Raw genomic sequence first — 21,902 nt, 5'->3', positions numbered from 1 at the left:
GAATGATTCGCAGGTTGCCGTGAAGAGGCTTAAAGAACTTGGATTGGACCGTGGAGGGCAGAGATTCATTGGTGATATACAGGGTGGACTGCATGCCTGGAGAAGACAAGTAGATCCGGAGTGGCCTGAGTATTAGCATCGTATCACACGCAAGTAGAATAGCACGTATGAATAACGAATGTAATCTCCAGAGGGATAGATAAAAATTTGGACAAGTGTGAAAAAAAAAAAAGCAAAAAGAAACTCCCCGACTGGGAATCGAACCCAGGTCTCCCGCGCTTGCAGTTGTTAAGCTGACAAGCGGAAATCATGACCACTAGACCATCGAGGACTTGTTATTGAAATGAGTTTGATTTTATGTTCTATTAAATTATTTCAGTTTTATACGACATCTTTACTCACTTATTTAGTTAATTAGTCTCCGAATATGCAGCTTTCGTAATATTCATATTGTATCATTCGATTGACCGGGCAATTGACATAATAATGTACATTGGGAGGATAGTCAAGAGTAAAACGGAATGATTTCCCGCAGGAAAAACCACAACAGGGTATCGTTTCCAAAAACTGCAGAAAAGGAACCAAAATATATATATAAAATCAACCCAGAAACCAACCTTATTATGTACAAGGGGGGTCCAAGGGAGTTGTCATGTCTATGCACTCCCATAACTACGGCCACTCAATTCAATAAAATCCTGTTCTTTCTGGCAGCTGGTGCAGTATCTACCATACCACTGCTCAACGTCGTCTGTCAACTCGGCAAACACGGTGTCCATTTGCACCTCGGCCTCATCGTCCCCATTATCTTTGCCAAGGAGAACCTCAACCTGGCCACAGCGTCGGATCTCCTGCCGTAGCCAACGCTCCCATTCGCTCTGAATGACTTCTCGTTCGATACTGTTCACCACGCGAAGAGCCACGAGGAGATTGTGCCGGTATGTGGCGAGGCGCTCACGCGTCTGCTGGATTCGTTTCGTTGCGCTCTTGGTCACGGCGTCTCTGGGGCCTGTTGCTCCAAGAGAGAGCGGGGTGGCTTGGTCGCGCATCAGTTGCTCGTGGAATGTGAAGAAGCAATCGCTAACGTTGTCAGGACTTTGTCCAATTGTCGAGTTGGCGATTAATTCATCGATGTCTCTCAAATAGACCGCTTTGGTCATGACATTGTCCGGGTGAACCCCTAGACGAGCCATGAAGTTACCTGCATTCTTCTCATACCTCCACTCATAAGCAAATTGTGACGAATAAAGCATATTGAAGAATACACTTGACAGCAAAAGGAGCAATACAACTTTGTTCGCATTTGCAGTCTTCCACGTCCAGCACAAAAAGGCGAAAATCGACATGAACACCGACGAAATCGCAGTTTCCCCAAAGGAAGTGAGCATTTCAAACAAAAGTTGAACTAGGCTCCTCTGCTGTCGCGGTTTGCGGGGCTCCACATTCATATTGGATCCATTGGGTGGCAATTGAGACGCCTGGTTCTGGCGACCTACGTGACCGAATACCGAAATAGCCTTCTTCGTGCGACCATGGGCGCCAAGTTTTCGCACTTGCTCGTTGACAAGATCAACAAGATCCAAGGCATCTTGCTCGAGATCGCCAATTGCTTGATTATTGATGATACCTGGGATCATTAGCAACGATTCAGTCCAAGTAAACATACAAAAAAAAAAAAAGACTCACCTTGCAAGCCATAAGGTCTCCACAACCACTCGACCTTGGTGTAGATAGCAAGTTTGCTCTTCGATTTAGAGACAAAGGTAATCACAACTTTGCTGACTAGCCTAAACGAGCGTTTGAATGGTAGGTGCCAGGGAGTCCGCTTGTCAGTGACGACGTAACACAGATGGTCATTGAGCACATCAATAATCTGATAATCAGAAATTTCTATTCCTTCCGTCCGCCCTAACAACAAGATGGTTAGCTGGAATGGTCCCAATGGATTTTCAAGAGGAGACATACCAATCAAGCCTGCCGTTTCTATTTGGAAAGTCAATTGCCGTCGTAGGTGACGCGATTCATTGCTAACCCACGGCCCTTGTTTGATATCTTCAAGCCTAATTAGCCGGGACTCATTTCAATCACGCCAGTGGAACTCACCTCGAGCCTGTCTTTCATGTAGAAGCAGCTGCCAAACGCCACTATTGTCACCAAAGAGGATATGGAACAACGCTTTAGCGCTGATATTAAAGGTCCTCTCAGCCGCAAGCGCAAGGTTGCCTTGAGGCACATAGTTCACAGGTTGGGTCGGTAGTCTGACTTTCGCCACATCCCTACCGTTGCCAGCCTTCGGTGGGCTTATTCCCAGGTCTTTCTCGATAAATATCGGAGCCCGAAATTCCTGTCTGGGTTTATGGTCGATAGATCCATCAATGGCCTTTTCTGCGCCAGCCATATCTTCCCAGCTATCCGAGCTAGGGTCCCGTGCCGGCCCGTCCGACTCCATCTTCGTCAGAGTCTTGAGAATATCCTCCAATCCCAACGGCTCGACAGCTATCGAATCCTGTATCAAGAAATTGAGCCGCCTTTGGAGAAGTCTTAGTGGCTCAAGGAACGTCTTGACAGTACCCCGACCAGGAGTGTCAGTCCCTATGGGAGGGACAAAATGAAGGAACAAGAAGTCGCAATCTCTTCCCGAGGCAGCAGTCACCTCTTTGATCGTATCCAAAGCAATGCTGGTAGTCAATACCAGCCCGAAATAGTTGCTGTAGAAGTATATATTTCGGCTTGTCACGTATGCTCTTCCAGGGAACTCCTGCTGGTCATTTGGACTCCACGTGGCTCTGATAACCAGAACCAAAGGCTCTTCTCGCTTCACATTAGGGAAGAACAATCGGAACTGAGCATCCTGTATCCTCAGCTGCAGGGGGTAGAAACTGGGATGTTCAAACGAAGCAACCGGCTTTACAACGGTCGGTGAACTCCCGTCAAGGCTTAGGGTTTGTCTATGTCCAGGCCCAGATTTCGGCTTCGTAGCTGTTGGGGTATCCGCGTCTGCGCCAGTATGCTTGGAAGAATCGCTCATCGGTGTAGGCGGTGGCTGGTCAGACGCCGTACCATTCAATTGACCTAGGCGCTCGTGCTCAAATCTGTTCACAAAACCCCAGTTGGAGCTGCCCCATAAATTCGCCATCATCCCACTAGGCATTCCCCCAGTGCTATCTGATTGTCCCAGGCCAATTCCCCTTTCATTACTTACTATCACGGCAGCCTTGCTCATGCTTGTAGGAGCAGGCGGGTTTGCCAAGGTGAAAGGCGCAAGAGTTGTGTAAGGTGCGTTGCGATTGGATAGACTGCGATTGGACAGACTACGCCCCCTAGCCGAATCGCTATCTGGTACACCGATTGGCATGGAAGGAATAGCATTATGACTGGCAGTGATGAGGCTCGCTATGCCACCTCCAACAGAGGGAAGAGGACTAGACGACTGCGCAGCGTTGTTTGATTTGCGATGGAGGTCCAATTTCTGGATAAGCCGGGATGTATGTTCTCGCGGCGAATTCTCCGAATCAGGTCCAGTAGACCGCCTGCTCCCAATTTCAGTGCTGGCTCTAAAAGCAGATGGCTCACGCTCAGGCAGAGAAAGAATCCCACGATCAGACGAGCCTGGTTCATCACCGTTGGGGGTGAGCGATTCAGACGGATCTGCAGAGAACTCGGGAGCAGGGGGCTGTGAGATCGAAAAAGCTGGATCTTGGACTGTCATCTTGCCAGAGACCGAAAGGTCAGTACTTGCTGGGTGCTCCAGGGCCTTCCGCTTAGCAGCCTCAAAAGAAGAGATCCATTCCATAAGCTCCTTCTGTGTCTCCGCCTGCAACATGATGCTGTTGTTCTTGGTCTTAACCTCGAAACAGAACCTTCGTTCCTCCTGAAAAGCCGGTCGAACGTTGCAAAGCAAGACGCCTATTCTTTCGCTTTCCTCCACACCACCAGTCCGGGAGCCTTGCACCAGACAACCGAAGATTCCATTCTTCAAGAAGACCCAGCGCTTGACCCAGGTAGTCCGGGTAGGCTTGCCTGTAAGTGTCCGGAGGTTAACCCACCCCTGCTTCTCCGGTTTAGCTTCAGCGGTCATATTCTCTCCCGACAAAGGGCGGGAACCAAGATATGGGATCGTCGATATGGAGTAGTCTTCCAGCTCGCGAGATGGCCTGAATGCAGTCTCTGCGGTCTCCTCAATCTGATCTCTGGCGGATAGTAGCTCCCGGCGAGACAGTTTCTCGCTTCCTTCCATCTCATGTATCCAGCCCTTTATGCGATCCATCTCCTGGCCCCATTTTCCAAAGTTTGCGCCATTGTTGTTATGCATGGTTTTGAACTCCCGCCATTGGTCGAATGAAACCCGAACTAGTAGTCTGTCGAGAGCGTTTCGCACTTGCGGAGCTCGTACGGAAAAGTCCATTGACGCCTTCAGATACGCTTTGCGGGCCTCATGGAGCTGAAAAGCATCTTCACGTATGGCCGAGGGCTCCTTCGACTTGTTATGCGATGAATATCTGGAGTAGAGATAATCGTACTGTTTTTGCGTCTGCTCGAGTATCCGACGAGATTCCTTAAAGCTCCTCAAGTCTTCCTGGATAAACACCCTGATCGGTTCTGCGACAAGCATTTCCAGCTTTCTAGTACTGCTGACCAATCCATTCCAAAGATCTCTGGAGCCGTCACCACTCCTCCTCATCGACAGCAGAGTATAATCATGGTCGAGAACGGCTTCGGACACGGCAAGGGGGTTTGTAGAGAAGGAGAGAAAGCTTCCCACTGTACTCTCAAGGGTCGCAAGCTCAGAGGTGAGCCTCGAGGCAGATTTCGCGTAGCCATCGAGCCATCGTTCGAGAAACTCGATCTGGTCCGAAAAGTGTAGGGTAGTCGCTCGGAAGGTCGGGGAGTCGAGAGCAGCCTCCTTGAGCCCAACGGGACTAATAGACAAAAACAATAAGCAATGATCCTTGGAAGTTCCTGGAAGAAAGGTCGCAATTTGTTCTTTCCCCTGAACTTACACCACGCTGACCAGCTTCCCGATTTGGGGCAATGGAGCTTGCGGCTGAGTCGACATCTAGTGTATGTCTGCGGCCATGCACTTGATACGAATGGGAAAGATTGACGGTCAAAAATGAACAAGCGAGTTACCAATGGAATGTACAGTATAATGCTCGAGTAAAATACAACAATAAAATCCGAAAGGGGAGTTAGGGGCTGGCAGTTATCATGGCTTAGGGAGCTTGGATCCTCCACCGGCGCTTCTGAGGGCAATACTGAACACGCCGCTGATCTTCCGCGACGTCAGTGACTCGGTTTGCTGCCTGGTTTATCAGGCGGTGAATATAGGGCGGTGAGGTATCGAGGTTTTTTTTTTTCTGCCATGAACGGCACTAGATGGTCAATTTTTTCGTTTCCGGTGCAATTAATCTAGAATTGTCGAAGACGAAATCTTCTGTTGTAATTCATTGATTTATTATCGCGGAACCGCGTTTCTACCAAAAGACAAAAAAAAAAAAAAAGAGCATGGAGCCTCCATCGAAAAAAGCGCGCAAGCTGCTCGACGACGACAGCGACTCCGGCGACGACTCCGGCGGAGTTCCCATTGGCAAGCAGTCTGATGCAGACTCTTTCAAGGTCAATGAGGAGTATGCGCGTCGCTTTGAGCATAACAAGAAGAGAGAGGAAATGCAGAAGTGTATGTGAATTTGTTCATAATTTACGTGCATCCATTGAGAAACGGGCTGACATTTGCTGTTGCAGTGGAATCAAAATTCGGCAAAACCTCTTCTCTTGGAAAACGTCACGATCGTGATGAAGATTATGGGTCATCAGAGGACTCATCGGATGACGAAGACGAAGACGACAACGCAGAACTCGCTACCGAAGCCCTCGATGCCGAAATTGACGCAACCCTGAACGCGATTCGTTCCAAAGACCCTCGGGTGTACGATTCGAACGTTACTTTCTATTCTCAAAATGACGATGCTCAGCCAAAGACCTCGAAGAAGCAGGAAAAGCCTATGACACTGCGCGATTACCACCGGGAGAACTACCTGAGCGGTGCGGCCTTAGCAGAGGATAACGATGCACCTCAACCGCCTAAGACTTACGCCCAAGAACAAGAGGATTTGAAAAACGCGGTAGTCAAGGAGATGCATGCTGCAGCAGATGGCGATGAAGATAACTTCCTTATTCCCAAGTCTGCTCCTGAGCCTGCACCAAAGTCTGAGGTCAAGCTGGATTTGGAGAATGCGGACAGGGACCCGGAGAACTTTTTGTCGAATTTCATGTCATCCAGGGCATGGATCCCCAACAACAGGGAGCTTCACCCATTCGAGTCTGAGGATGAAGAAGAGGAAGAACGGGCAGAAAAATTTGAAGAAGCGTACAACTTCCGTTTCGAGGATCCGAACAAGGCCAATGAGAGGATCGCTACCCATGCTCGTGATGCTACGAATCAGCAGTCTGTTCGCAGAGAAGAAAAGAGTGGCCGCAAGAAACTCAGAGAAGCAGAGCGCTTAAGGAAGGAGGAGGAGAAGAAGCAGCGCGAAACCGAGAAGAATCGTCTACGCAAGCTCAAAGTCGACCAGCTCCAAGAGAAGGTAAATCAAATCAAGGAAGTCGCTGGTATCCGCGCGTCTCGGTTCACGGATGAAGATTGGGCTCAGTTCCTGGACGATGCCTGGGATGGCAAGAACTGGGAACAAGAGATGCAGAGGCGCTTTGGTGAAGACTACTACGCCGAAGAAGAAGGAGCCGGGAGCGACGAGGAGAGCGCAGACAAGAAGAAAAAGCCCAAGAAGCCCACATGGGACGATGATATCGACATCACAGATATCGTTCCCGACTTTGATGCAGAGAACCCGAAACCCAGCATGGAAGGATCTGACACTGAGATGGATGACGCCGCTGATGGAGAGGGATCATCAAGCAAGAAGAGCAAAGCCCAAGAGAAGCGTGACCAGAAGCGCGAAGCTCGTAAAGACCGAATGCGCATTGAAGAGGCCGCAGACCGCAACCTGGACCTGGATATCAACCTTCTCCCTGGTGCGACCAAGAAGAACGCAACCCGTTTCCGTTACCGTGAAACATCGCCGCAGAGTTTTGGTCTTAGCGCTCGGGACATCCTCATGGCCGATGATACTCATCTTAACAAGTTCGCGGGGTTGAAGAAGCTGGCATCGTTCCGCGAGGAAGAGAAGAAACAGAAAGATCGCAAGAAGCTGGGCAAGAAGGCCCGAGTTAGACAATGGCGGAAGGATACCTTTGGTAACGAAGAGGGCCCGGAGTTTACATTTGGCGGCGAGAAGGATGCACCCAAGGAAGAGCAAGAGGGCGGCGATGTGGATATTCGTGATGGTGGCAGGAAGAAGAAGAGAAGAAGGACCAAGAACTGATTTGGCGTGTTTTGTACATTTATACCTCTGATCGTTCATAAATTAAAGCCTGATGTACTTTTCAACTACATACGAGCTTGTTCTATAGCTGTACTGTTCTACGAAAAGTTCCATCTCGAATTGACAATATCTTGCCCTTATCTGTACGGCTGAAAACTTGGCACGCGCCGTTGAAAGCCTTGCTATCCGTGCGCTGCTAGAATCCGGGGCAGATCTTTGGACTATCGGAAACATATCCATTGACAGGTGGCGCGTGCAATATAGTAAAATATAGATAACAGCATTTGTAGCGCTATTTAAACAACCTTTATTGTTTGTACGAGATAGATGCGATATTGACTTAGAATTCATTGCGATGCAACCGAATGCGGTAATTATGGATTTCTCCGTACAGCCGGATATACCGCATACTACAATGGCCCTGACGTGGACAGTACAATGCTACAGTACAGAGTAGCAGAGATTGTCCGCTTAGAAACAATGCCTTTGATATTTAGAATGGAGTACGGGTAATATTATGTTAGCCCTTTTACCTCTTGACAAGAGAATGGAGCGTGGCGAGCACTGCAATCGGACAGGCGGAGTGTACGGAAGTGGCAACGCAAACCTTTCACGACAGGATTTTACTTGGAAAGACAGGAAAGAAAAGAAGGGGAGAGAATCCTTGATCCAAAATCAACACATCAAAAGATTCTGGCCGAGAGTTTCTGTACGAATGCATGAGTAGGTGCATGTCGCGCACATTTGGCTTTTGGCTGTCTGTATCAGGGAGTGGAGAGACACACCCCTTATACAGGTACCCAGGGTCCCCTACTGTAGCTATTGTGCTTTCTTAATGCAGTAAATCAAGCATTGGCACGGCATTGTTCCAAAATTGATACACATCTATCAGGGCTTTCTCTGATACAAGTAGTAAGGCGTTCTGCAGTACTCCATACCCCTCCAAGCACATGGACTCGGCATCAAGATCCGAAGTCCCGTGACACGCATGACCGGAGGCTGTCGGTATGGCGAAATCCGGCATTTCCTCTTGGAGAGATCAGTGAGGGAACTTACCCTGTAAACAAGATTTTGTATGGTCAATTGAAATAAAAGAATTATCGTATCCAATGTTCATGATCCATGGTGTTCAGCGATCCAAAGGTCTAGCTACCGGACGCTCGGAGGGAACAATGGGATAACCCCCCGGTGTGGGCGCGCAATCGGTGGGCGGGCGGAGAGGCTTTACCGGGTGACAGCCCAGTAAAACAAGAACACTGGAGTGCATTTTTGGTTAATATGAGAAGGATTAATTAGTCCATGAATCGTCCGAGTGAATCCTCAAACCCTTTTTTAAACTACTCTGTACAGAGAACTGTTGTTTGATACAATTGATACACATGTTGATACATGATACTGTACATCGGGAGATATCGGCTGCGTTGCCCGGGCCAGCACTAGCGCCGGAATCGAAATTTTCTCCCTCTGTTTTGTTCTCGCACTAAGCCTTATTAGGTGTAGTGTGGCTCCGCTCGCTTCTTCCCGCTTACAAGAGCCCTTCGCTCGCTATTTCTTTTCCCTCTTTCTTTTTTTTCTCTCCTCCCATCCCCTTTTGAAGTGTCTCTTGTCTTGACCTTCAACTCTCCATCTCCCCTCTTTTTCTTCATTTCCTTCCATCACTTCCGTCATCATGGCCGACAAGAAGGGTGAGGTTAACCAGGGCGACAAGTCCGTCTTGGGCATGCCCGTAAGTTGCTCTTGTATCCCTGCTGCTGAGCTGGTCGGTTTCTGTTCGTACCATCCCGGGTAAGACGGGGCTCTCTACAGCGTCTTAACGGTCTGTAGAGGCCATTGGATCTATCTGGGGTTGAAGAATAGGAATTGGCTAGTTATAGTTAGCGTTCTTAACGCTTCGAACGATGCACTAACAAGATTTTCACAGGGTTTCGTCGTTGACTTCCTGAGTACGTTCCATTGAAATTCCACCAACAATCGATCGATATAATTCAACCAATCGATTTAATTTTGGAGAATCGTCGATCGAAACATACTGAATTGATACTAACTGTTGCCTAGTGGGTGGTGTCTCCGCTGCCGTCTCGAAGACTGCTGCTGCCCCCATTGAGCGTATCAAGCTCCTCATCCAGAACCAGGATGAGATGCTTAAGGCTGGCCGTCTTGACCGCAAGTACGCCGGTATCGGTGACTGCTTCAAGCGTACCGCCGCCTCCGAGGGTGTCGTCTCCCTCTGGAGAGGTAACACCGCCAACGTCGTCCGTTACTTCCCCACCCAGGCTCTGAACTTCGCTTTCCGCGACACCTTCAAGTCGATGTTCGCCTACAAGCGTGAGCGTGACGGTTACGGCAAGTGGATGATGGGTAACCTTGCCTCCGGTGGTGTATGTTTTCCTGACCCTGTTTACTGGTATTTGAACGATTAAGCTAACCCTGACCCAGGCTGCTGGTGCCACTTCGCTCCTCTTCGTCTACTCTCTCGACTACGCCCGTACCCGTCTTGCCAACGACGCCAAGTCCGCCAAGGGCGGTGGTGACCGTCAGTTCAACGGTCTCGTTGACGTCTACAAGAAGACACTCGCCTCTGACGGTATTGCCGGTCTCTACCGTGGTTTCGGTCCCTCTGTTCTTGGAATCATCGTCTACCGTGGTCTCTACTTCGGCATGTACGACTCCATCAAGCCTGTTGTTCTCGTCGGTCCTCTTGAGGGTAACTTCCTTGCTTCGTTCTTGCTCGGCTGGTCTGTCACTACCGGTGCCGGTGTTGCCTCGTACCCTCTTGACACCATCCGTCGTCGTATGATGATGACCTCTGGTGAGGTATGTATCAATCATATAATCCTGTTGGTCAATCAATCTCTAACCTACCTTGATACAGGCCGTCAAGTACTCCTCTTCCATGGATGCCGCCCGCCAGATTATCGCCAAGGAGGGTACCAAGTCTCTCTTCAAGGGTGCTGGTGCTAACATCCTCCGTGGTGTCGCTGGTGCTGGTGTCCTGTCCATCTACGACCAAGCCCAGCTCCTCCTCTTCGGAAAGAAGTACAAATAGACGATTGATTAAGTTCTAATCGTTGCTGGGGAAGGGTGTGTAAAAATGGCGTCTGGCGTAACTGCTAGGTGCTGAATGTTGTGTGGAGGTCTTGATAGAAATATCGATCAAGGGCGCTTTCGGGGTCTTGATCATAGAGCCATGTGACATTTTCTCTTGTACCCGTTGTACTTTACTACTGTCTGCAAGCAATTTTCTTTTTCTTTCTGAATCTGTATTTTTCTCAGTATGGAATTAATTAAAGTCTGGGGTTTAACTTGTCCTTGGCCGAAGAGTTTTCACCAGGCGTAGTATGATTGGTGTGATTAGTGAGTTTGTAGTCACGTGTAAAGCTCTGCGATGACGTCGTGTCACCTCGAGCTTCATCTCCTTGTCTCCAAGCATTCAGCTCTTAACGATGACGCTTGTCTACACACCAGAAAGCGGTGGTGCACCTGAAGCCACAGCAACTCCATCTTCAAAGCAGGACGACGCCCAAAACCCAGAGCAACAGCTCCCCCCAACGGTCCCCGCAACCACAACCTCAACCGCCCCATCCTACTCCCCCATACACAGCGCCGCTCAATCAGTCAGCATGTCCTCCCTACCAGCCGCAACGGAAGCTGCAACAGGGCAGCCAGAGTCACAGGCACAACCAGAAATTCAAGAACCAGAACGTTCAACGTACGTCTACACGCCGTCCGAGACAACGAACCCGACACCAGCTACGACGACAAGCTCTTCGCCTCCGCCGCCGCAGCCTGGGGCAGTTCCTATTGCTGGCGTGCCGGCACAGGGGTCCGGATATGGACAGACACAGGCGCGGGACCAAGGACAGAATGGACAAGAACAGGGCATTCCCCCGCCACCGAAGGCTGGAGAGGTTGTTGCGCAGGGTGGCGTTGCTGAGGGCGCGCCTGCTGCGACTGCAGACCCAAACATTAACCCGGGTATCCAGTCTCCTACGCAGACCTGTGGCTATGGGTATGGTTATGCTGCTCAACAGCAACAGTATCTGCAGTACCAACAAACCCCAAATTCAACAACAACACCCTACAACACTGTCTACCCTCGACACCCTTCAAACTCATACCAATCTCCCTACTCCATACCGAACAATAACATAATGCAAGACGAGTTGGACACCAGTGAAAAGGGATTCCTGGATTTGGCGAAAGGGTGGGTGCAGACTGCGGGGGAGAAGCTAGTGCAGGTTGAGGCGGAGGTGTGGAGGAGGATTAATGAGGCTCATGATGGGGATCAATAGGTTTCTCTGGGTTTATAAAATGGGATGAGGGGGACACAGATAAGGATTATGGATTACGGATGGGTATGGTTTATGAGATTGTATATGTATTGCTGAGCTACTGGCGTTCGCTTGGTTCTGTATAAACAGTGGTACTAGTACTATGGGACATTGGCTGTACTAATATAATATTAATGCAATTGCTCAATGAGAAACAGTCCTTTCTGGAACGTCAATCTGCATGTTTTGAATGATCCTATTAGACCAACCCCTGTACATCAAATGGCACAAGCATCACTCTTCTCTATGCAGTAGTATGATATACGGGGTACAGTGGAGACGATCGTACGCTGTACGCACCCATGAAAGAAAACCGTCACACCAGACAACGGAATAAACTCAGATATGCCTAATTACCCCTTTAGCCCTGATATAATGGATCCTAAATTCTAGGACGAAAGGGAAGCATGCAACTTTTGCCACCGGAGAATACAAACATTCCATCGACAATAATGCGTAACGTCATGCGTAACGAAATGTGAGTAGGTGAGATATTTATATATGCACCTATACGTACCTGTTTTTCTAGAGCGACCGTGACTTTCCTTTGGACGCCGCCGTTTTAATGAGGGTACTTAGGGCCTGCTCAGTGAGCAGTCACGTGGCCTCCGAGCTACTTACTCCCCCTTTATATTACGCGGGTAGTTCGACAGCCCTCAAAACTGCCCAGGTAGTCCAATCTGCCATACAAGATGATACACAGGTAGAAAGTTGATGGAGACTAGCTGAATCTTGAGTGGTGAATTCTAAGCGAAGCATACACTCAGGGTATGAACTCTTGGCGCTCGCGCGACTAGTTTAGACACTCTAGAGGAGTGCGATACTCTGCGGCCACTCACACTCGGTGCAAAACCCCCAGCCCAAGCGCTGGCATCATCAATCTGATGGTCAGTTGTGGTCATGTCTTTGTCTCCTGTCAAATTATCTAGATTAATTTCGGGTGAAGTCTCAGTCCGCTTCTGGGATCAATCTGGGTCCACGGAGCTTGCTCAGCGCTACCAGAAACACAGCCGATTATCCTGTGAGCTAGGCTGAGATTAGACTGCGGCAAATCCGCAAATTTGCAGATGCGGATGGCAAAATGGCATCCGCGTTTGCGAATTTGCCGCGTCAACTTACAGGTAGATATCGCCAAAATTCGCAAATGGGTCGAAACTCTCGACTAGACTGCAGCAAATCCGCAGACGCGGATGCTATTTCGCCATCCACATCCGCAAATTTGCGGATTTGCCGCAGTCTAGCTGAGATTCACAAGAGATTGAAAAGACATGAATACAATTTTTGCTTTCTATTTCCACTTGTGCCCTTATTGTCACGGTCTCAGTCTAGTAGATAAAACGAGATAATACTTTCAATCTAAACTAGGTAGTCATAAGACGAGAATATCGGCCCTGGAGAGGAATGAAATGAAGAAGACATGGGACAAGAGCTGCAAGACGAAGGGAACCAGGTGAATTCATTTGATTACTTGATAGCCAAGAAGTTGGTTACAGCTAACAAAAATACCATAATAAAAGTGTCACAACCTGGCTTCTCTCGTATCGTACCTAGGGTTCTAGTTAGTTGTATTTCGAGACAGGACACTTACCCTAAGTGTTTTCCAAGTAATCGTATGCTCAATGACCATCCAGATCCTCTGTATATCACGTCAAAAGGTATATCGCCCCCTCCAGGCTCCGTAAGATAATCAACAAGTAGAAACGGTAAAGGTAACAAATAGAGAAACAAGGCCAACCAAGCACGTATGCTGGGTTGTTGGTCAAGTGCGGACGAGTCAGAAACTAGAAGGTAACCAATGCTTGATTAACTAGATTGATTGCGAAGAACTAAACTACACACATGAATGAGTGTCCTTATATCCTCCGCTTGTATACCATCTACCAATGTCAAGCCATGGTATATGGTAGTTGATCACGTAATGCGCTCGTTAACTACCATCTCTGATCCCTGTCCTTCCTGCATTATTACCAGAGCTTATGGTCCAATGATTCTGCCTTGACTCCCCGCATAATCACGTGAGATTAGTGCATTAGGGATCTGTAACAGCGCGATGGTAGAACTGCAATATCACCACTATTCAGAGCTGCCCTGTGAATCCAACCTTTCTGATAAACAAACCTGATGTCTGCATCATTGAGATCAGATGGAACACTTCCTGTCTCTGTGATTGTGTTCAATATGTTCGAAATTCCATTTGTCCATCTCTCTATACGAGGGAAAGAGCGATGAACTGGCTGCATGCTTAGTTTTTGAAAGACTGTGGCAGTGTCCTCCAGGAACCAGATGACATGATCTTCTGTCAAAGTCCTGATATTTCCATGCTTGATGTCATGGCGATAGGCCTGAACCTGTTAGCTTCTTGGTTCTGATAAAGCTTCTCAACATGCCCCACTATGGGGATGTCCAAAGAATCCCAAAATTATTTGAAATCATATTTGGTACGTACCTGGAAAAGTATGTTAAGTATGGATTCGACTGCTCCTGGATGGCCATTTGATAATGCAAATATGTAGTCCGGGGCACCTTCATCAAAAGTGAACTTTTTTTGATATTCAAGTGGGATTGGCCGTGAAACAACGTCCTTGAACTCTTCTTTATCAAACTAAAACCAATAGATGGGGAGCCTTGCCGGCTTTGTGGTGTCAATGAGATGCATTGTTGGTTAGAAAGCCTGACTGGAGTGAAGAATGTTTGATCTGGGCCTGCTTCTGGACTGCTATAAGAGCAAAAAAGACATAGTCGAAAATTATAACTAAGAAAAGACGACTCTTTTTTTTGAGGATTGTGTTCCAGAGAACAGCATCATTGTAGGTCATCTGTGCCTCATCTACGAGAATCACAGTGTTTGATGTCAAAACCCAAAAGGGATCCTGTTTTGATTGCGATGAATTTGTAGTGAAACTAGTGGTAGGGGCATCTTCTAGTTGTTCATTTGAATTCTCAACAAGCTTGATAAGACTGCCCCAAGGATTCTTGGGATTCAGTTTTTCCCATTCTGTGATCAAGAATGCTTTTCTTCCCTCTTTGCAATAGTGGTCCCTCAGAAGTTCAGAGAGATATGTTTTCCCACTGGCTGGTGTTCCATGCACATGGACTATGTTCACTTCATCCAAAATGGCCGCAAGTTCTGACACTGTACGCTTTCGAGGACATAGACGTGGATCCTCCGCAATGGGCTGTGTCCGAGGTATACCCGCTGTAATGTGCAAATGCTAACTATAAGCATGAAAAGATCATTAGGTATGAATCTCACCACTTTGTGATTCAGAGCGCTTCCATTTCCGTGTAATGGTATCTCTGCTCACAACAACAATATCCACACCTGGGTCCTTGCTTTCTGGGAAGAGTGGATTAAATGTAATCATTCGGCGTGGAAGTAGGAATCCACCATCATCAATCCTAAATTCCTCTTCATAATTGAGTTGCACAACGGGCCTGTAGAGCTTGAGCTCACTGTAGTCAGTTAGAGTATCTTCAAATCCTGCTGGTAAACGGTCCCAAATCTTCTTCCTGAGAGTGTCGATATCATCTTGGTCTGCAACACTCTATAAAAAATGACCTCTGAAGATCACCGGATAAAGCGCACCATAACTTGCGAGTACGGGGCCAAGACGTTGTCAAAGATTAGATTGGGTTGAGCACCCAGCTGGTGATGGCGGTAGCCATTGGAAGATAAGAACTAGGAGTGCACCTGCCTAATAAGAACTAGAAATGCACCTGCCTGGCAAACAACAATATAAGAAATATTGCTGGCGGCTTTGTTACACAGAGGCAAGTAATATGTGTCAGTTTTCCATCCAGGACTATTTGACGTAAGCTGAGAAAGAAATTTGCAAGGAATAGAACGTAGTGAGATGAGAGATGATCATTAGATATGGATGGTAAGGAAGACTTAGCTAAGGAATATACTACCGCCGCCGCCGTTGCCAAGCAATATGAGCATGTGATATTAGTGCGTTGATTGCTTGGTGGTAGGCTGCTAAGACGCAATGATGTAATCAGATACCGAGCTGCGCGGGCGGCGAGGAACTCTTCTATACAAATTACTCATTTACTCTGTACTTAGGCAATATAGTTACCTTTTTGTTCAAACTAATCCTCTCCATGTAGGCTTCGCTGGTCCACAATAATCTGCTCCCGAATTCCCCTCTGAGCTACGATCCGAGAGATCCCGCTTCTTCCACATCGGATTACAGTGGTAGTAGTAGCAGTAGTAGCCAAGGGGAATCCCAGCTGTCTTCTTGTCTCATGGCCTAGAATCAACACAGGATGGGCGCGTCAGTGACGCGCCCCGTCGGGGATACACAGGTTGTATCCCCCGTTATATGGCAGTAGGGTGCCAGCGTGTCATGGCGTGCAACATTCGTAGCGGGATAAGGGAGGCAGGAACCTTAGCTAGTCCTTGTTGTCATTGCCCATTTCGTGCGTGTGGTCGGGAGGGCGCGGACGCGTCGGGGGACCAATTCAACGTGCCCATACAACCATAGCGACTGGGTGATTCATCTTAAGTTCCTCGTCAAAAGACAAGTACTAACACCGGACTCCACGAGAAGGTGATAATCCATCGTCCTGAGAGCTAGCAGCGGTACTCTCATCCAGCGTGCTCGAGGCCACCCTCTCAGAGATCATTTACTGTTGTCATCCTAAGCAGTAAGCCTTTATAACAATTGGTTCTGTGCACTTAGTATTTTCCGCACGGCCTTTCCTGCTCCTGGGATTGTTCAGACTCCTAAGAGCCCTGACCTGGGCCCTAATATGGCTGCTCCTGTTTTTGAGAGCTAAAAGCACAGTCCCCAGGGGTGACGGTCAAGAGTGTTATAATGAAAAGTAGAGACAGGTAGACCCCTAGCGTGGTGCATTTTATTGAGGCTACCTTAGTCAGGCTACTCACCCCTCTGCTCGGCCCCTACTCAGTGATCAGCTCAGGCCGCTCAGGGCGTGCTCAGGTCTGCGCAGTGAGTAAAAAGCGGCGAGGGGTGAGCCCTAACAGGGAAGGGGAAAGCCTTCGAGCTGTCTAGAAAATCAAGTACGTATGTAGATTATGGGTATTAAATGCTGTATGTATAACTATATCCAGTCATGAGATGACATTTTCAAATGTACATCAAAAGAGATATACCAAATCTGGTAAAATGCAATAAGTACTGGCAGTAAGCCAAATGATCTGCTGAAGCTCTGAAAACCTCTTAAGGGCGCATCATATCCCGTTTCCCAAACCAAACCAAACCAAACGCCATCCGTCCAATCCCAATGCAATCCGTGCTAGCGGTCGATCCATTCGATCCCTGCTCTTGAATATGTATGCTAGCGTCCTAAAAAATCAAACAAAACCAACTCCCGCCAACATGATCGTATCGAATTTACATAGAGCCAAGTCGTAAAAGTGCTTCCACGGCAGCACGCTCCTCACAATCGCCAACGACACCCTCCGGTAGGGTGAATCCAAGTTGCTGGATAGGAATGCTGTTGGGGAGCGATTTGGCCAGGGCGGAGGGAGCAGGGCCACCGCCACGCGGCTGCTGCTTCGCATCAAGAAATCCACCGCTGGTGTTCAGTGAGCGCGCACGGAGAGCGTCGGCGCCGATTTGCGCCCAGTCTTCTTCATCCGTCACGTCCTCCTCACCCCAGTCGCCGTCTGGGATCTCATCGTCCGGAGCCTCGGACGAGGAGGCATATTCACGATCGTCTCCATCGAGGGACATCTTGTCCGCCTCGTCTTCGAGCATGCTGTCATCCCTGTGCCGACCGAAGTCCACTGTCTCCGAGTACGAGAACACGGCGGAATCGCCAGCAGCACTGGTTCCGTAGGGGCTCCAGTCCTCTCTCCGGGAGGGAATCTGGACGCCACGTTGGTGGAAGGAGTTGGGGAGACTGGAGGGCGGCGATGATTCGAGGTGTTGGTTGTGGCGGGATGGCTGGCCTCGACGCCGTGCATCCCAGCGACCCCATCCCACCTTTTCAAAAACGACATTACCATCCGAACCGCCTCCTTGCTCAGAGCCACGGCCCTCGAGAGCGGCCACCACCAGTCTGCGGGCCTTCGCAGAAGGAATCCTGGAGAAACCCGGGATGGATGTAGTCAGGTAGCCCATGACATGACGGATCGCCAAGGGCCCCTGGTGCAGCATAATCTCAGGCAAGTAGTGTTTGGCCAACATGCCCGGTGTGATAGCACCTGTGCTGTCGTCTCCAGCATCTCCCAGGTCGAGATCGGAATCGGGGTGGGATGTGGCCAAGGGCGAAGTACCCGCGAGATTGGCGGACTGCTTGTGGCCAAAGGAGACGTGAGGACGTAGGGTAGGAGAGATGGAGTTGGGAGGAGTCGGCAGCATGGCAGAGTGAGCGGTATCGCGAGCAGCGGTGAAGCCCGAGCGAGGTTTAGGGATATCGACAGAAGCGGTCTTGCCAGCAAGAGCCATGGCGATGCTAGAGGGACCAGTTGGGCGAGACATAATGTGTGCGAGAGTTGTATTGAAGAGAAGTGGTGGTGGCTAGACCTGGGGTTTCTTTTGGTTGAGGGTTGAGTCAGCACCGTATAGAACAAAGGGGGAGGCGATATGTCAACAAGGCAGCTTCGAGGATGTTTGAAGCATAAAATAAAGAAGAAAAGAGGAGAAAAGAAGAGAAGGCGCGAGAATAGAGGACCAAGCACGAATTGACTCACGTAACACTGGCGAGCGAAATGAGGAGGAGCGATTTAATCAGCCGAGGCGAAGCTGACGGGGGTATGCGACGCGGGAGGTCAGATGAGGACTTTGGAGGCGTGGGAGTACTGTTCGGAGTACAGACAAAATTCTTTGTATTATAGAGGATTATAGAGGATATAGAGAGTTAGAGAGTATAGAGAGGTGCAAGGATATAGTGAAATAGAGAGAAAAGAAAGGGAATAGATCAGATGAAAAGGAGTCCGAAAGAACACTTGTAGTTGCTCAGGCACAGGAATGTTGCAGACCCAATCTAGTTTAGCGCGGTGAGTACATTCCCCCCGCGGGTTATGGTGCTTTTTATAAGTGTTCAGCTCGCTTGATATCGAGTTTCTGTGCGCGTTATTTCTTGATTCCCTACAAGTCTTGTTATCTAAAATACAACTCTACACTATCTTTCCCCAGCCAACCGTCGCGGCGCGTGGGCCCCGTGATTGGCGTCGTGGAGACTCGCCGGGTGGTCCCGGTTGGGTCTGTACCGGAGTGCATACTCCTACTCCGGATGTACAATCTACATACTATGTGTGTAGAGGATGAGTATCATATTTGTATATAAATGTATAGATATATATATATATATATATATATATCTATCTATCTATTCCTATCCGTATATATATATAATAAAATAAGGGATGTCTCCTCTTCTCACAAAACTATCCTGTACTATCGTGTTTGTGTGGGCAGGGCAAGAACCCTATGACAGCACGTGTTGGCCTCCCGAAACACATGCCCTCAATCACTGGCTGCCAGTTGACGGCTGACGTCACGGCCCTCTTCAAGGAAGTTTTAACTTGATATAGCTGAATATACTTTGTAGTCACTGTCTACAAGTAAAATCTAGAGGCCAGAGCACGAACTCACTCCGCAACTCCTGCCAGGGTTGCATTTACCGAGCATCCCACGAGATGACTTACAGCTGCATCACGGTGTATCCAATCCCAACGGAGCTTTCCGTATCATGTCGAGTTTCTGTAGATCTAAATGATAGTCACGTTACACTCTTTATCAATAACGCTCCTATCAACACGTGATCATATAAATTAGCCACGTGATTTTGTTTACTTATCTTCACGTGAGTATAATGTGTACATCCGATCTTATCGCTTCCGAAGCTCCCCCGGCCCGTCAACTTCTTCATCGGATCTTTTTCTGTTTCTCGCGTTTTTGCGGGGTTCTTTTTGCTCGTTTCGTGGCTTTAGTGGATGCAATTTGCCTCTGCGTTCCCTAAATGGCAACCCTTTCAATGGCCCGAGGACATCCACCCGATCCGACAAGGGCTCCGGGTGTTGAACTTCTCCCACATATATATTCCGCTCCAGCTTCTTCCTTTTCTTTAAAAGTTATACAAAGGAAGAAAAGTGACAAGTAACAATGGCCAATTCAGAAACATACTCCCCCATCCGCGAGGCGGGTCGGATCTTCTCCCTGCTATGCGACCAGTCCGAACGCTTCAGTTTGCCTCTACAAGTCGTTGAGAACCGGGACAAAGTCTCGTTCTACTCTTCCCACGACCAAATTTACTACCCAATTCCCTTCAAAGAGACTGAAACCTTGGCTGCATTGAAAGGTATCGAAGGTGCCGTAGCCGCAGCCCTAGCCGATTTGCGGTATGGCACGTCGTCGCGGGATATCAAGATTAGTTTGGAGAAGGCTACGGCGTTTGGTTGCCAGGCGTATATGGCCAAGTTGGATGGGTTGTCCAAGTTGGATCCTGCTGTTAAAGCTAGGTTGAAGGGTATGTGCAGCTGTGCAGTTGTGCAGATGGAATGGGATTGCTGCTGACTGGATAGACACGGATCTCTTGGCCGCGCAGTCGAATGGATACCGCCGCATGTCTGCGAATCTTTATCGTACCAAGAACCCCGGTGAATTTTTCCATATTCACGGCTCGCTGGAAGCTACGACGACATTGAATATGATTGGCTTGGAGGGTCACCGTCCGGATTTGACAGACTACGAAGAGGTTATCAAGGTGATCGAGAGCCATGTGCAGAAATATGGGGCTGCAGAGTTGGAGAACATGAATCGGGAGAGGAGACAGGCTGGTGTGACGGCGTTCAAGCACGAGGACTTTGTCAAGACCCCTCATGTAGGTCATCCCAGTGTCAGATATGGCTGGAGATACTAACGAGCATAGGGCCAAGCCAACATGCAGGAGCCCTTCTGGAAGGTGTCGCGCTTGCAGGGCGACATTCCTCCAACACCGTTCCCCGCCAGCCGTCTCGGAAGCAAGAAGGTTTTGGAAGGGATCAAAGTCTTGGAACTCTGCCGTATCATTGCCGGTCCGACTGTCACCCGGATTCTGAGCGAGTACGGCGCCGATGTCTTGAAGATCACAAGCCCCAATCTCTCGGATGTGCCGTTCTTCCAGGTCGACGGAAACATGGGCAAGCATGCAGCTGATCTCGATTTGAAGACGGAAGAAGGACGACGCCAATTCGAAGAACTAGTCGCAGACGTTGACGTTGTCGTTGACGGATACCGTCCTGGAGCTCTGGAAAAATTAGGCTATGGCCCGAATGCTCTTGCCGCTTTGGCTGAAAAGCGCGGCAAGGGTGTTGTGTATGTGAATGAGAACTGCTTTGGCTACGAGGGTGAATGGGCCGGCCGGCCAGGCTGGCAGCAGATTGCTGACTGTGTAAGCCTCTAATCAAAGAAATCGATCTGAATTATGTTAACAAAACAGGTCACCGGCATCGCTTGGGCCCAAGGCCAATTCATGGGCCACTCCACCCCCGCAGTCCCCCCCTTCCCCATCTCCGACTACGGCACGGGCTGTATGGGCGCAATCGCAGCCCTAACCGGCCTCTATCACCGCGCTGCAACCGGCGGCTCGTACCACGGCAAAGCCTCTCTCATGCACTACGACCTCCTCCTCTTCGCCGTAGGCCAATACTCCGCCTCCATCCAAGAGTCCATGCGCGCGTCCCAACCACCCGAGTTCTTCGCCCTGCGCCACTGTGACAGCGTCGACCGCATTTCCTCGACTGTGCTGAAGATCATGCAGCAGCGATTCCCGCATTTGTATGAGCCCGAGGTGCTTACAGAGAAGTGGCACTCGGAGGCGTATAAGGCGGATATCGAAGTTGTGAAGCCTGTGGCGGAGATTGAGGGGGTTGAGAATGTGTTTGAGCGGGGGAGCCGTCCGAACGGTGTGGATCGGGCGAGTTGGGGGGATTTTATGAGGGAGGAGGGGGATTATAGGTGTTGATTCCGATGATTCGGGTGTGGACTTAAACCTCTAGTAGCAGCATCTATGCGTCGCATCTAGGCATGTATTCGTGACGTGATAGATGAATGCACCGTCTACTTCTCGCATTTATCTTCCACAATCTTTCACACTATTACTGTTTAACTTTAAGTTCTCTGCCACCTAGTCATACTCTGTATCGTCGTCGGAATCTATAGAACCGTTGAGCCGAAACACGATCGGAAGCGAACCATCCTATCGGAAGCCCCTCATTATATCATCAAGGATAGAAACA

At 49.1% G+C, this 21,902-nt stretch overlaps 7 protein-coding genes and 1 non-coding gene across 8 annotated transcripts; 4 read left to right on the top strand and 4 right to left on the bottom strand.

The window, feature by feature from the left end:
* Positions 1-243: 243 nt before the first annotated feature.
* EURHEDRAFT_t89 lies at positions 244-331 on the bottom strand. The gene has a single exon. It is a non-coding gene; the product is annotated as a tRNA-Asp (tRNA).
* A 98-nt stretch (positions 332-429) lies between these two features.
* Positions 430-5,244, bottom strand: EURHEDRAFT_413183 (putative transcription factor SipA3). The gene is made up of 5 exons (XM_040782106.1): positions 5,001-5,244; positions 2,104-4,919; positions 1,966-2,052; positions 1,687-1,908; positions 430-1,627 (listed from the first exon to the last, which is right to left on the bottom strand). Exons 1-5 carry the CDS (start codon positions 5,054-5,056, stop codon positions 657-659), a joined length of 4,152 nt encoding a protein of 1,383 aa, XP_040638065.1. The 5' UTR covers positions 5,057-5,244; the 3' UTR covers positions 430-656.
* Positions 5,245-5,505: 261 nt separating this feature from the next.
* Positions 5,506-7,379, top strand: EURHEDRAFT_457786 (KRI1 family protein; the record flags this gene model as incomplete). Its single annotated transcript, XM_040784455.1, has 2 exons — positions 5,506-5,677; positions 5,743-7,379. 2 exons carry the CDS (start codon positions 5,506-5,508, stop codon positions 7,377-7,379), a joined length of 1,809 nt encoding a protein of 602 aa, XP_040638064.1.
* A 1,660-nt stretch (positions 7,380-9,039) lies between these two features.
* On the top strand, positions 9,040-10,615 carry EURHEDRAFT_413180 (putative mitochondrial ADP,ATP carrier protein (Ant); the record flags this gene model as incomplete). The annotated part of the gene is made up of 4 exons (XM_040782105.1): positions 9,040-9,105; positions 9,301-9,757; positions 9,816-10,193; positions 10,252-10,615. Coding segments are annotated over 3 exons (876 nt in total), but the record flags the coding sequence as incomplete, so codon positions are not given.
* Positions 10,513-11,886, top strand: EURHEDRAFT_413179 (uncharacterized protein). The gene has a single exon (XM_040782104.1). It carries the CDS (start codon positions 10,823-10,825, stop codon positions 11,669-11,671), a length of 849 nt encoding a protein of 282 aa, XP_040638062.1. The 5' UTR covers positions 10,513-10,822; the 3' UTR covers positions 11,672-11,886.
* Positions 11,887-14,352: 2,466 nt separating this feature from the next.
* On the bottom strand, positions 14,353-14,847 carry EURHEDRAFT_457856 (uncharacterized protein; the record flags this gene model as incomplete). Its single annotated transcript, XM_040784461.1, has 2 exons — positions 14,353-14,580; positions 14,656-14,847. Coding segments are annotated over 2 exons (420 nt in total), but the record flags the coding sequence as incomplete, so codon positions are not given.
* Positions 14,848-17,070: 2,223 nt separating this feature from the next.
* EURHEDRAFT_403337 (uncharacterized protein) lies at positions 17,071-18,162 on the bottom strand (the record flags this gene model as incomplete). Its single annotated transcript, XM_040780210.1, has 1 exon — positions 17,071-18,162. The coding sequence occupies one exon, from the start codon at positions 18,160-18,162 to the stop codon at positions 17,071-17,073; it is 1,092 nt and encodes a 363-aa protein (XP_040638060.1).
* A 1,378-nt stretch (positions 18,163-19,540) lies between these two features.
* On the top strand, positions 19,541-21,876 carry EURHEDRAFT_501911 (CAIB/BAIF family enzyme). Its single transcript, XM_040785771.1, has 4 exons — positions 19,541-20,152; positions 20,208-20,506; positions 20,555-21,055; positions 21,104-21,876. The coding sequence occupies exons 1-4, from the start codon at positions 19,789-19,791 to the stop codon at positions 21,626-21,628; spliced, it is 1,689 nt and encodes a 562-aa protein (XP_040638059.1). The 5' UTR covers positions 19,541-19,788; the 3' UTR covers positions 21,629-21,876.
* Positions 21,877-21,902: the final 26 nt, after the last annotated feature.

Source organism: Aspergillus ruber (genome assembly GCF_000600275.1).
Source record: "Aspergillus ruber CBS 135680 unplaced genomic scaffold scaffold00016, whole genome shotgun sequence".
NCBI classification, from domain to species: domain Eukaryota; kingdom Fungi; phylum Ascomycota; class Eurotiomycetes; order Eurotiales; family Aspergillaceae; genus Aspergillus; species Aspergillus ruber.
This window is presented reverse-complemented; position numbering and strand designations above follow the sequence as displayed.